The 15,317-nt window shown below is 39.4% G+C and overlaps 1 protein-coding gene across 9 annotated transcripts in view; it reads left to right on the top strand.

Annotated features, from left to right (window-relative positions):
- The window catches only part of MCTP2 (multiple C2 and transmembrane domain containing 2), a 223,464-nt gene that overhangs the window by 37,727 nt on the left and 170,420 nt on the right, over positions 1–15,317 (top strand). For 8 of the 9 annotated variants that reach the window (XR_011497588.1, XM_014842505.3, XM_014842510.3 and 5 more), the window contains exon 2: positions 8,049–8,587. Coding sequence is in view for 7 of the 9 variants with exons in the window: in XM_070496060.1 (XP_070352161.1) it covers positions 8,049–8,587 (539 nt within the window). In the remaining 2 variants the exon portion in view is untranslated. Of the gene's footprint in view, positions 1–6,742; positions 6,849–8,048; positions 8,588–15,317 lie in introns of all 9 variants that reach the window. The other variant, XM_044762457.2, reaches the window with a different exon arrangement.

Genomic DNA, 15,317 nt, shown 5'->3' on the forward strand with positions numbered 1-15,317 from the left:
AAGGAGTTGTGACAACACTTGGGAAATGTTGTCTCCCAGGGAAACTAACTAGGGAGATTTTTGTATTGGGTTTTGACTGGGAGCTGGTCACATGGGTGCTCTCTGCCTAGCTTGTATTAAAATTCCAGAATCTTAGGAGGAAAGCAGGTTTTCAGCATAAACCAAATTGTTTGCATACACAATAAGCCACTGTTGTCAGTTAGGTTGATGGGAAACCTTCCAAAATGCAAGTTCCCAGATACCAGCCAAGGCCTAACCTTGCAAGCAGGCCTTTTAAAAGATAGCAATGTCAAACCTCCTGATGATGCTTTTCTGCACAATATCTTTATTTTTTTGTAGAATGGAATATTAACTCAGTCAGGGTTCATTTAAAAATTATGTATACCTCTTGTAAGACCCATTGTGGCCATTTTAGGGCAAGACAGTAATGTGGACATCCTGTGAGAGATGGATTGAAGAAAAAGTACAAGTCTCTGAGTGCTTCAGAAACACTAGCCCCCTCTCCCCTTTCCTCCAGTCCTCTCCAAGCACAGAGTATGAATTAGGAGTGATTGATAAAAAGGTCAGCAATTCTGGGACCTCTGTCTATGGATGAGATTCTTAATAGACTAGTAGTGGGGCAGAGGATGGCATTAACCAAAAGAGACAGGAACCACTTCTCTATTAATACATTTTGTTTCTTTCCAAGAACATATGTAGTGGGATTGAAAAATGCATCCAATCCTTGAGGGTGATCTTAATTTTGGAGGAGGTGTCTGTCCCCATGATATATTTTTTAATAGTGTATTTACCATGTGGAATGATCTCTCCTTTCTCAGTTGGATTGCAAACTTAGTAACAAGTTGAATGATAGATTGGGAAGCTGTATTTTAGAAGGAAAAAAGCCAAATTTATTTTAAAAGCAGAGAAATTGTCCGTTCCTTATATGGAACTGATGAGAGATCTTTCCATTAAGGATAGCCTCCTTTAGATAGGGAAATACGTTGTTTCTGCTACAAGCACTATTCAATATTCTCAGGTGTACAGATTCTTATCGCAGTTCTGTCAGAATGCTGAATAATCCTTCTGTAGAATTTCATTTGCCTTTATCTTTCCCCATAAGCTAAGTATGTATCATCAGATTTTCACTTTTATTGATTTTAGTTTAGATTTTTCTTCTTTTGCCCCATTTTTACAGGATGTGATATGAAATTTTCTTCCTACTGATGAGAAATGATGGTTAACTAAAAAGATATCTCAGTAATGACACATTCTGACTAGTTTTAACTACTTGCTGCTGTGTCATTTGAATTGATATGTGCATTGTGAAAACAAACACTTTTCATCACATTTTCACTCAAAGAGAACTTTGAGAAGCACAATTTGAGTCCGTGTCACTGAAGAACTCTAATATGCAGAGTAATAACTTACGTTGTCATCATTCTGGCCTCCTTCCTTCCTTGTGTTTCTTATTCAGATAGTGGTTGTGGTTCAGATTCAATCAGAAACTTTTGGGCTGGCATTTAAAAGGTTTGTTGTCCTTTTTCCATTTGGCCAATTGCTAGCAGCCAGCTGGGGAGGATGTTTGGGTTAAAACCATAATAAATGAAACTTCCATTAAGCTCCTTGGCTTGGGCCATTTCCTATAAAGACCTTGTCCTGCCTTTAATGGTTTGAAGAAACAGAATGCTTATTTTTGTTCAATAAATGAAAGCTCAGGTTTAGAAGGTAGGGTAGCCCTGGGTATCTTGCTTTTTGAAGAGATTCTGCTTCTAGTGCTGAGGATTTGCAGAACGTGGGTTACAATTTAGCTTGTAGCCCTTTGGATGTTTATAACAATAACATATGAACCTATGGTAGAATATGGAGCAAATATGTTTGTTTTTAAATATCCTTTGAGATGAGGAAAACTGACTATATTTTAACACTCAGAGAGTTGGATTTATCTCACCAGCCTTTTCTTGAAAGCTAACTGTTCCTTGGTTTTATTATTTCTTTAAGTTTCCTTTATTCTGAAGAACACACCGTTGATTGGAGGGATGGCATTTTCAAGCATCGCAGAGACCACAGTCCAACAGTGTATTATTAGCTTTACGCACACCGTTAAGAGCTCTTTTTTTTCTGGGCACATATTTTTGTGTTTATATGTTTGTGTATAGTTCTGTATACCTGATTCTGTACGACTTGCACACTTGTGGAAATTATGGTCAGAATGCTTTTGCAAAGGTTTTAAAAGAGCTCCACTCCTGGGTAAAATGGAATAAAACTACTCTAACCTTTTTTTTCCCCATCGAACACAATATGAAACCTGGATAGAATGCCTGGTAAGGCTAGTCGACATCTCTGAAAAGTTGATATCAGCATGTAGATTAGAGAAGAACATCAGAATTGAAATACCACTGAAACGGAGGCAAATTTACCATTTTTTTCCCCTTTGCTTATCCCCCTGCCTGAATTCAATGCCGCCCAAAATCTAGAAGTCAATATTGGACACTGTCAGAGATCCAAGATACACCATCTAGCTCTGGCTCAAGGAACAGAAGAAGGAAGCCCTAAAGCTCAGAGAAAAGGGAGAAATCCCCTATCTTTTTGTCTCCTTTTTCTCTGTTTTGTTATGCCCAAGCTCCCTGGCAATCTTGTAGCAAAGGCAGTAGCAGCAAAAGCATCTGGCTTTGGGAAACAGCAGGAGCCAAAACATTGAATTAGGGGAAACTTTTTTCTATTTGGTGAATCTGTAGTTCTTTGTGGCAGGGTTAAACCATTACTTTCTTTCTTTCTGTTTCTTTTTTTTTTTAAACTCTCTCAATCCTCTCATTACTCTGGTACCATCATAGAAGTGGATTATTTCTGATTGGAGGACTGAAAAGGGGGTTCCAGTGTACCAGGAAAGATCAGGGTAGACAACTGAGAAGGAGGAGCTTGGGAAATTGCCCCAAAACATTGTGAATTCCTGAACTCATCACAACCTGCACATGCATGGATCTGCCCCTTATTAGCATACCAACAACTTTGAGAATGGAGTTAATGAATAGAAATCCACCCAAGTCCCAGACTGACCTCCACGTGGTGTGCACCCAGGGCAAATCTGAATGGCCCTTTATAGCATTTGAAAACAGAACTTACATTGGAACCATAGCCCACAGACCGTGGGTTGGGATTTATGACTGGAAGCTTACAAATTCAAGTGCCTGGTAAAACGATAATAACATTCTCCATAGATTTAAATAAGGCATAGGATTTTGTAAGAACAAGTTGTTCAGGATACAATTTATGTTGGCATATGAAGAACTACAAAAAATCTCAAATCACATGGAAAAAGACAATCAACAGATGACAATGGAACTATAAAGCAGTTATTATAAAATGACACAAATGAATAATCGTGAATCCTGAAGTGAAAGTTATGATAGAGAGTATCAGTAAAGAAATAGGAGATAGGAAGTAGAATCAAATGGAAATTCTAGAACTGAAAAATACAGTAACCTTTCCACCTCACCCTCCCCCTTCGAGAAAAAAAAAGACAAAAAATATCTCACTCTATTGATTTAATAACAGAATGGAGATAACCGAGGAATCAGTAAACCTGAAAATAAATCAATAGACCTGAAAATAAATCAGTAGACCTGAAAATAAATCAGTAGAAGTTATCCAATGTGAACAAAGGAGAGGAAAAATATTGAAACTATATTGAACAGAGACCCTGGGTCTGTTGGACAATAACAAAAGGCACAATGTTTGTATCACTGGAGTCCAAGAAGGAAAGGAGAAAAAGAATGTGGCTAAAGAAGTATTCCAATAAATAATGGTTGCAAGCTTTCTAAGTTTGGCAAAAGACACAAACCTACAGATTCAAGAAGCTAAGCTACCTCCAAACAAGATAAACCCAAAGAAATATACACACAGGCATATCATAAATGCTGCAAACTAAGGGCAAAGGCAAAATCTTGAAAGCAGTCAGAGAAAAGTGACACCTTATCTATAGGAGAACAGTGATTCAAATGACTAAGATTTCTTATCAGAAACCATGGAGGCCAGAAGGAAATGGCACACTATTTTTAAAGTGCTGAAGACCTTTTGAGATGAGGGAAAACCAAGAGAATCTGGAGTCAGCAGACCTACTATAAAATAACTAGTTAAGGAAATTCCTTAGACAGGTGGAACATGATACCAGAAGGAAATTTAGAATATCAATAATAGAGGAAATGGTAAATATAATAGACTCTTCTTCTCCTCTTGAATTATTTAAAATATGTTTCCTGATTGAAATAAAGTAAAACATTGTCTGATGGGAATTTTCAGTGTATTTAGATGTAGTATATAAGACAACTTATAAAGGGAGAGAATGAAGGGACCTGTATGGTGGTTTGGTAGGCAGAATAATCTCCTCCCTGTTCCCTGCAGATATCTATATCCTCATCCCTAGACCCTGAGAATATGTTACATTAAATGGCGAAAAGGACTTTGCAGATGGGATTAAGACTGTAGACCTTGAGATAGTGAGAATATCCTGTATTATCCTGGTTGGCTAAGCCAAATCACATGAGTCCTTAAAAGTGGAAGAGGAAAGGCAGAAGAATGGATCAGAAAAATGCAGTGTTGAGAAGGACTTTCCTGGCTGCTGTTGGCTTTAAAGATGAAGAAGAGGGCCAAGAAATGTGGGCAGCCCCTAGAAGTTGCAAAAGGCCCTCAGCTGACAGCCAGCAAGAAAATGGGAATCTCTTGGTCTGGAATGACGAAGAAAGATATTATCCTCTAGAACCTCCAGGAAATAGTGCAGCCTTGTCAACACCTTGATTTCAGCCTGATCAGATGTGTCTTGGACTTCTGACCTTCTGAACTGAAAGATAATAAATATATCTTGTTAAGCAACTAGGTTTGTGGGTTTTTGTTAGGGCAGCAATGGAAAACAAATGCATGTGATATGTTTTCCCTGTTCCAAATGAAGTGCTAAATTATTAGTTCTAAGTAGAGTGTTAGAGGTTAACTATGCCTGTTGTAACTCCTATAGCAACCACTAAAATCTTATACAAAGAGACATAGTCAAAATCACCATTGATAAATTAACATGAAACACTCAAAAACGTTCAAATAACCCCTAAAAATGCAGGGAAGGGGAAACAAATAAGAAAAAAATAAAATGGCAGACCTAAATACAAACATATCATTTATTACATTAAATGTAAATGGTCTAAACAAACCAACTAAAAGCTGGAGATTGTCAGATTGGATTTAAACAGTGAGAAGGTGTAACAGTTGTAAACATGTATACAAATAACAACAGATTTCAAAATAAAGAAACAAAAACTGACAGAACTGAAAGGAGAACTAGGCAAATTCACAATTATAGTTAAAAAATCCAACACCCCTCTAGCTAATACAAGTAGTAGACAGAAAATCAGCAAGAGTGTAGAACTGAACCATCAACCAACTAGACCTAATAGATATTTATATAAAACGTCATTAAATGCTAGTTGACTCGAAATATTTCTAAAAGATTATAGAAACAATTCTTTTTAGCATATTTACAAGTTAAGCTATAAGATGTGAATTAAATAATGCATTTATGTGTTGCTAATGTGAAATACAAGTTTTTATTTAGAATAACATTTTTAAAAGGAGCAAAAAGTTGTAAAATATTTTAAAATTTAAAGCCAGAATGAACCAATATGAAATAAGTGAAATGATAATAATTTAACAACTAGCTAACGTTGTATTAAAATTTTATGCTGTGCTGAACGCTATTCTAAGAACTTCAGATGGACTAATTCATTCAATCCTCACAAGAGCCCTGTGAGGTAGTTATGTTAAATTCATCTGTAAAATGGAAGTAATAATGAAATTCAGAGCTCTTAAGAAACTTGACTAAGATATCAAAATTGGGGATTATGACAACCATATCAATAATAAAAAGTAGCTTTTCTTGACTGAATACTTCCTCTGTATCAATACTGTGCCTTACACTTTATCTCATTTTGTCTGTAAACTGGGTAATATAGTCCGTATTGGATAGGTAAGAAAATTGAGGCATAGTGTGATGGGTTGCCCCTGATTGTACATCTAAGTAGGACATAGCAAAGCAGAATTCCAAACCATGGAGACTGTCAGGAGAACTCAGGGACTTCATCTCTGTATTGCCTACTAAAGATACTTGAATTCATCATAGGAACTGAGAATAGTTCATCCTCAGATGCTGGTGGTCATCAGGCAAGGGTTGTGGAGTCACATAGTCCTGACCTTCAAAAGGCATTGACTTCCCAAAGACTGTCCTGTCCTGGAGTAAGATAGGGCTGGGTACAAATGCTTGGAGTCCTTGATTTTAGAAAACATGTTTGTTGTGACTCATGGCCTCTTTTTTCCTCAGCAAATGTGGCAAAGTAAGTACAGGCCAGGTCAGAGTGACCTGACAGCACTGTTCTTTGTCGTATTGGAAGGATTCATTATGAGGCACTTGACTCAGGGTTATTTCTCCAGATTTGATTTTGATTTTTCCCTAGAGAGTACAACCTTTGTGTCTCAAATTACCTCTTTCTCTGCACTGCATTTATCATTACTCTGTTATTACATTTTTATTTGTGAGATATTCCTGTCAGTCACCCCCAGCAGTTTGTGGGAGATGCTTCGTCTCAATCTTACAGTCTCAAGTGGAAGCTTGGAAGCTTGCTTTTCCTACGTTTTGCTTTACCAGATGTTTTGTCAGTTCTTCTGACCTGGTACATTGGGATATGGGCAGACCTCTCACTTTTATAAATGATTTTCTCTCTAGGTACCTTTATTTTAATATAAATTTTAAGGATATTAGATGGAATTCTAGTTGATGTAAGCCTGTGTTTGTCCTTCAAAATGCACCCTTAACTCTGGAAAGGAAGATGGTAAGTTTAAAGCAAGCATTGGCAAACTTCTGTCTGTTGCCCATTTTTGTAAATAAAGTCTTATTGGAATATGGTCACACTCTTTTATTTGGGTGTTGTCTGTGTCTCCTTTGGTGCCACAACAGCAGAGTTGAGTAATCGTGATACACCATCCAGTTCACAAAGTCTAAAATATTTGCTAATTGGCCTCATACAGAAACTGCCTACCCTTGGCTTAGAGACATACAAAAGCACCCCCTTGATCATACTGCTGAAAGATGCTATTATTGTTCTAATAAATGTCTCCAGCTCTGGTTTCTCTGGAGAGGAAATAAGAAAATAGTCTTTTTTTTTTCTTTTTATAAATTTTTGCCCACACTTTATTGAGGTATAATTGAAAAATAAAAATTATATGCATTTAAGGTGTACAACATGATGATTTAATATACGTATACATTGTAAAATGATTACCTCCACAAGCTAATTAACACATCCATCACCTCACATAGTTGTTATGTTTTTATGTGTGTGGTAAGAACACATAAGATCTATAATTTCAAATACACGTGGTTGTTATAAAACAGACAAGACGTAACGTGTTAATGAGGATGTGGATTATAGGTAACCCTTGTACACTGCTGGTGGGAATGTAAATTGCTATAGTCATTATGGAAGTCAGTTTGGAGTTTCCTCAAAAACTTAAAGCTAGAACTGCCATGTGAGAACCAGCAATCTCATGTCTGGATACATCCAGAGGATGTGAGATCCACATTTTGAAGAGATTTCTTCACTCCCTTGTTCATTGCAACATTCTTCACTGTCGCCAAGATATAGAAACAACCTAAGTGACTGTTGAAGGGTGAATGGCTAAAGAAAATGTGGTACATATATAATGGAATATTATGTAGCCATCAGAAGAAGGAAATCCTGCCATTTGCAACAACATAGACGAAGCTTGAGGACATTATGCTGAGTGAAATAAGCCAGGCACAGAAAGCGGTCTTCCTGTGAAGCATTTTTTTGTGTCAACCTCATATTTTCGTTCATTGCTTTAACTTTTCTATAACTACTGTGATAAAAATCTTAAAAATTCAGTTCCTTGAAGATGATTTCCCCAACATTTGTAGACATTACCAATCCAATGTTTCAATCTTGTTCACTGTGAAGTGCCCTACCACCAGAGAAGTTTCATGTTCTCTCTCCCTTTTTTCTGTTTTCTAGGAGTCACTGCAGTTGTCTTTAGTACAGACACACTCTTTTCGGGAGTGACTTCTTGGTTCCTTCATGCGGCCATGGATCTGGACAAACCGTCTGTCTGGGGCTCATTAAAACAGCGGACCAGGCCTTTGCTAATCAACTTGAGCAAGAAGAAGGTGAAAAAGAACGCAAACAAACCCCTCGACGTAAGGGCAAGGCATGACCTGGATCGCCGCCTCAGCATCTCCGTCCCTGACCTCTTGGAGGCTGAGGCCTTGGCCCCGGAGGGTCGGCCGTACTCCGGGCCCCAGTCGTCCTATACCTCAGTGCCCAGCAGCCTGTCAACTGCAGGCATCTGTCCCAAGACTAGCGGTGGCTCCTTGAAACAGTCTGAAGAGGAATTGGATTGGAGCCAGGAAGAAGCAGGCCACCTCCACGTGGTGGAAACGGATTCCGAGGAGACCTACGCCTCTCCCGCCGAGGACAGGAGCGCTTCCAGCAATGGCATCTTTGATCTGCTCCAGAAAACTCCCCTCGGGGAGGATGCCCTGGAAGAGCCAGAGGTGAGACCGGGGCTGGGCGCCTTCCTGGGGGTTTTTTTGGTCTTTTTTTCTTCTTTTTAAGTGCATTCAGTGCCCTTGGAAAATTTGGTTAGGAGTTATTTTTGTGGTTAGCTTGGATGGAGAGAATGTCATTTATAAGAATTTAAATTAAGGCAATATTGATTGTACCCAGTGTTCCCATTAGATTTAGGGTTGACCTCTATACAAATAACTTTCTCGGACATTTGAAGTCATTAAAAGCCCTATTGGATGAGTTTTCCTTTTTCCATCTCCTGGCAAAGAAATTAAAAGCGTAACTTTGCGTCTTTTTGCTTAAGTGTGTGTCTCTCTCTCTTTCTGTATCTTTCTCTCTACACCATTGCCTAGTCCTACCATAGACAAAAATGCATACTAATATTCCTAAGAAATGGATGAATGGATTTCTCCCTTTGACTGCCAGAGCATTTGAATTTCCTCCTATTTCACGTGTGTGCGTGTGTGCACTTATATACATATACACACTTGTGCACACTTATCTGCGGGAACTTCATTTGCATTCTCTTAAAAAAAGGGTCAAAAACTAAAGGAAACAAATTCCTATCAATTCAGTGACTTTTACAAAACTTTGGTATTTCAATAAGATCAGACAGGCAAACGTAATTATGAGACAAAGCTTATATTTCTAGGAAGAGTTTCATTTAAATTCAATCACCAGATTGTTAAATCATGATTTGGATGATCAATTTAATCAGATTCTTTTTAAATTCTTCCATTAATAACACTGAAGTAGGTCACAATATTGTGGTAAGGGGTTAATTTTTCTATATTCCAGGTTAGTGTTATAATTGCATAGAAAACCAGTTATTCAACTGGGATTTTTGATTTTACTTTTAGAATCAAAACCTATTAATTATGCCATATATTTCAGTTTCGTTGGGGAATGGTATGGTACATGTTCAGGGGATGCTGTGGTCAGATTCTTTAAATGACTGTACTATTTTTTTTCATTACCATTAACATTTATGAAATCCTCATTGTAACAACTTTATGATTTTTACTGTTGTTTATAAATTTGAAATATGTTTTCACTAATAAAAATATAAATTAAGTGAATTATTCAACTACTTCAGCTTGAAGGAGGTAACACGTTGAATTATATACTGAAGTTATCTTTATTTTCTTGTCACTTACTTACTGCCCAGAAGAAAATGGGTGGGCTTTTTGGCTTTGATATGCTAACAATTTCAAATTAGAAGAATTTTTTTTAAGTTAGTGCTGTTTAACTATTTTAGCATTTCAGCAGACTTTGATGAATATAGAAATTTGAATGCCTTCTCTAACTCAGGCACCGTAAATGTTACTATTGGTATTAGAGATGGATAAGACAGTTAACCGGCCCTAAGTTAGAATTTATTGGGGGGCACCTTGCAGAGCACTAAGTATAGCACAAGAGGCAGACAGGTAACAGGATGGTCTGTGCAAAACATCCAAGCCTTATCTCCTGGTTGGAGGAGACCAGTGTGTGGGGACCAGGGGCATGTCATGTATGAGACAATCCCCAAGCTAGCACAGAGGATAAGTAGGATTTGACAGGTGAGGAAATATGGTGAACATGAGTCTGTGTGTGGATGGGGGCAGTCGGAGGTGGTGAGCATTTTGCTCTGCATGGAACAGAGGCTTGGGGAGCTTCCTGGCGTGACATATGTGGGCTGTGCTGAGGGGCTGGTGAGTGACAGTGGATGGATGGTTGACAGATGGAGGGTTGGGAGTGGTTATTTTCTCTTCTCTGGGCTAAGTGCAGAAAAGCCTGGAATACACAGACCTTTAAGAATAGGTTATTCTGGGTAATTTGATTTTCTCTTTTAACTCAGCCATTTTTTTTTAAAAAATCTTCGTTCTTGAAAAAGAACCTTCTGCTTCTCTTTCCCTGCCCTAGGAAGTACAAGATAGAGACTGAGACTGATTCTTTCACTGCCACCTGAGTACCACTTATCTGCTTGGTGGTCTGTTTGCAGAGAATGGAGGGTCTGGGCTGCAGCTAATCAGGCCTGTAGGAGCATTTGTGGTCAAGTGCATTGTTCTACCTAACCCTGCCTCCTTCTCCTCCTCCTCCGACTCCAAGTTGTCTTGAGTGGCAGGGTCTGTATTGGGTGGGCCCCTCCCATTCCCTGAGGATCTAGTTTATCACATGGTACAGAAATTAGCACTCCCTTGCTGTCTTCCCTACTAGGCTATGTTAATTTGGGGGCTGGGCCTGGCTGGGGGCATCCTGTCTAATTTGTCTTTGTTTTCTCAGGGCCTAGCGCAATGCCTGACACATAGTATGTGCTCAGTCAATATTTATTTAATACAGAAATCACTGAGAGCAGTGTATGCTTTCAGGTTAATGGAGTTTTTGTTAATGTCTTTATTGTGAGTTCTCTTCTTTAGTTTATGATTAAATTAAAGGCAGCATTTGTTTTTTTGGGAAAAAACCCCATCATACTATAAATCTCTTTTTATGTGATATTAATAGAAAATAGATTTAGGCAGGTGTAGGCTTTTCAGCTCAAGTCTAATACGAATTTTACATCTGAATTTATTGTCTCTGTCTTTTTTAAAATGAAGATGGGAGTCACGGCTGAATTCACGTCATCTGTGAGTTTTGGAGTTGGTTAGTCGTATCTCAGGTCTGGTCCATTTGTTTCTTCCTAATGAACTGTGAAATGCCTTCTCTCGCTTTCATGGCATAGGGGAAGAAATGAGGAGGAAGGAGGGGGTTGACATGTGACAAGCCCAGCATACAACAAGGACAGTCAGGTGTTTGCACAGTATCCTTGGTGTAAGTTACTTTGTTTGTAGCTTTCCGTCTGATCTGAGGCCCCCATTGGGGTTCACCTGTTTTATGCCCAGTGCTGACTTGGTTCCAGGCTGAGCTGCAGCAGTGGGATAGGAGCCCTAATCTCTAACTTGTCTAAATATTCTACAGTCACTTTCCAATCCTGCCAGTGTGAGCAAAGGAAGTAAAGTGTTGGCTTACAGTTATGAGGAAATGGACTGATGAGGCAAAGAAGAAAGTTGAGGATGAGGAAAGAGGAAGAAAGAATCAGAGAATGTGAAGGCCAGGTGGAGGCTAGAATAGTCTCAATGCAGGTGCTCAAGCAGTCTATGAAACCAAAATGGGAGGAAGTAGGTTTAGAATAAAGGAGACAGTGGTGGAAGAGGGTTCTCCAGACTCTCTCTCTTAAGCCCCCGATTCATATGGCACCCACAGAAACTCGGTCTCAACTTTCTTGGCAGAATTCCCTGTCTCTCTGAAGTGCCCTCACATATACAGACCATCATTTCTTGGCAACATTGCCGTTATTCACCTAGTTGCTCAAGGGAAAAACCTGTGAAGAATGTTAGACTGTTTTACTTTCCTCGCTTTTCACATTCTATGAAGTCTTCATTTATCCATTTCCCATCGCTCTCCTCCTCCCTTACATACCTCATTCTTCTCTCACTGAAATCCTCTCACCCTTCAAGGCCCAGCTAAAATATTCCTCCTTTGTGGTGCTTTTCCCAGCTCTACAATTAATATACTCACCCTGCCTTCGTTTGCACAGCGTGCCACTTTTACTATTACTGAGCATTAACGTCATTCTGCTTTCTGTGGAAATCTGTAGTGAGAAAGGGATTTGAACAGATAGAGGAGAGAAAGTGGGGCAGGCAAATGGGTACTGGGCAAGAGTGTCACTGGGTAAGACCCTGAGAAGGTCACCAGGCTCCAAGACCTATATATACTGTCCAGGGACCATCTGCTCTGCGAACTTCTCGTGACAACCAGACGATAATGAGACTAGCTACAAATGACAGTCACAACTAATTTGCAATGACAATTAAATACTATGTAGACTCTAATGTTCATTTTGATATAAACAGCGGAGTCTTTCATTGTTTTCAAGATACTTTGGAAGTCAACTCATAATTAACACCTACTTCGTTAACTCCTTGGGAGAAATTATTCTTTCAGGGCCTTTTTGTAACTTATTATACTTGGAGAATGTATGTTACCTTCATTTCCTCACCAAAGTCAGCCTGTGTGAGAAGTCACTTAGAATCAGGAGATTGCTTGGTGAGTGGGAATCACCACGAGAATAGATAGGTTCCACACCAAATGGCATCTGTCGTGCCATCCATCTCACAATAGGGATTGAGCTGCAAATGAGAACTGGGCACACTCAAACTTTGTTTGCTAGGGCCTCCTACCTTCCATCTCCACATGCCAACCTGCCTCGCCAATGAAGCCAGGATTCTTAAAGTCTTGTGGCATAGGTTCTCTCTTCCCTCTGTAGGGTTCAAGGGCAGGTCCAAACCTTTACCTAAGCTTCCTTGTATGACCTCTTTCTTTTTTAGGTTGACACATGATGTTCTTAGTTATATTACCACTTTCAGTCAGACTAATATCCTATCATGGTTGCCCAACAGCCAGGTTGTCTCCTTTAGGTGACTTTGTATGTCTGGCCTCTGCTGAATGAAAGGTGGTCTTAAAGTTTCATTTTCATTGCTCTCGTTACTCAGACTTGGGACTTGAGAGGTGGCAAGGGCACATTACACTACTGCCGAACACCACTGCCACCTTGTACAGTCGTTGCTTAATGACGGGGAGATGTTCTGAGAAATGCATGGTTAGATGATTTTGTCATTGTGCGAACATCATTGAGTGTACTTATACAAATCTAGATGATGTAGCCTACTAGACATCTAGCTATATGGTACTAATCTTATGAGACCACCATCATATATGTGGTCTGTTGTCGACTGAGACATCCTTATGCGGTGCGTGACTGTATTTAGTTAGTTGTTTAGAAGTCAGGCTCTTGTTAGATTGGAAGCTCCTGAAGAGTAGAGATGATGTCTTCTTCTTCTCCCAGCCTTTCTGCAAACCTTGCTTATGTGAAATATACTGATTCATGTTGTCTCTGCAGTTAACTTTCAAGCCACAGACCACTCAGTGCTAGGTGCTGTGGGGGCCCTAAGAAAGTCACTTGGGTTGGGGAAAGGGGTGATATGTGGAGGCCCTGGGTAGGTAGGGTGAACTCTAGAGGACTTCCCAAATGTCAGTTTAAATGTGCAGAAGCTAAAGTTAAGGAGATTCAGAGTGAGAGCACCTTATTTTTTCTTCTTTCTTTCTTACCTTGCTGTTTCTTCTCACTCTCTTCCCCAGGCAGCATCCCCCCAGTAGTTATTTCACATGGTCCTCTCTCACGCCTTGTAAATCAGTTAAGTATTTAGTCAATACAGACAGTCACCTCTGGTTCCTGTCCCCTGCATTGAGGACAGAATTGAGATGAGACCCAGATACTGTAAAAAATGACCAATAATACGAGGCACTGTCTAGTCAGTGTTAGATAACTGGTTGAGGTGAGAGGGAGGGTGGTCGCTCTGAGTAGGTGGTCAGGAAAGGCTGGAGAGGATGCGTTTTGAGAATATGATTCAGATAGGTGGAGAGAAAAGCTGAGTAGTTAGGTTTTACGTCCATGAGGCTAGAAAAACAGAAAGCTCTTAGCTTAGTATCTGGCAGTCACAAGTACCTAACAAGGACTCACTGTGATGATTATGATTGTATCTGTTAGTGTTGTTAGTTTTATTATGTTCTTCAGAATGAAATAGCCGGCTGAGGTTTAATGACTTGCCTAATGTCATCCAGCTAGTAATTGTCCGAGCCAGGGTCTAAATCCAGGACTGTCTAAATCCAAAACTTGTGCACGAAACTATGTGTACAGTGAGTTTGGAAATGCAGTCCTGCGCCGTGGGAGAACTCAGAGCTGGGGGTTTAAAAAGTTGATCATCAAAGGAAGACACTTATTTTTCTGTGTCCACTGATCCCTTTTAATCACAGGGATAACTATGGTGATCGAATGGGCTTATCATCATGGTCAGTAACTAATAATCCTGAATACAAGGATTATCACTCCCCATCATCCACATAATCCCAGAATGGGGTACAACTGACATTTCATTTGGCAGTTGGAGTTTTAAACAACTAGCTTTGGTGCTCGCTCATGTGGATGAGTTGAGTAATTCAGAGAAGTACCCTATTTGGATATTTCCAGAAACTCTGCTTGGCAACCACAGAACTTCAGTTTAGAGACCACAGAGAAGCAAAATGACAAACCACTTTTGTAGGAAAGAAAACAACTTACAGTTTGCAAAATTAGACACGTACATCTGTTTCTTTTCACTTCCATTACGTATGTATTCTTTACTGTTTTTGTTTTATCTCAAAAATCATTGCTCAACATAATGGTGTTAGCGAGACGGGCATGTCAGCCATGTCCTAGGGTCCTTCGTGGACTTTGACATCTTTTTTTCTCCTAACAACCTGCAAGGTAAGTATCTTTTTTGCCCCTTTTAGAGATGTTCCCATGTCTTGAATTTTAAGTAAATTTTTCAAGGACACAAAACTAGGAAGTAATAGCAGTGGAATTTGAATCCAGGTCTTGCTGACTCCAGAGCTTCATCTCCCACTGTGACTGAGTAGGGTATATGCACACGTGCACTTACACATGCATGTGGCTTATATTTTGTATATTAGACAATATTCTAGGTTAACCACTTTTAGAGAACAACCTTAGGGGTGGGGGAAAACGAAATATGTATACCTTTGTTGTATGATCAATAACCTCCCAAAAAGGTGTGTAAAGACTGAATGTGAGTAGACTCAGCCATCTGGTCGACCTGAATTTTGCTGACCAGACATTCCAGTTTTGACCTGGAATTGCCACGT

The sequence above is a fragment of the Equus asinus genome, chromosome 2, assembly GCF_041296235.1.
Source record: "Equus asinus isolate D_3611 breed Donkey chromosome 2, EquAss-T2T_v2, whole genome shotgun sequence".
Taxonomy (NCBI): Eukaryota; Metazoa; Chordata; class Mammalia; order Perissodactyla; family Equidae; genus Equus; species Equus asinus.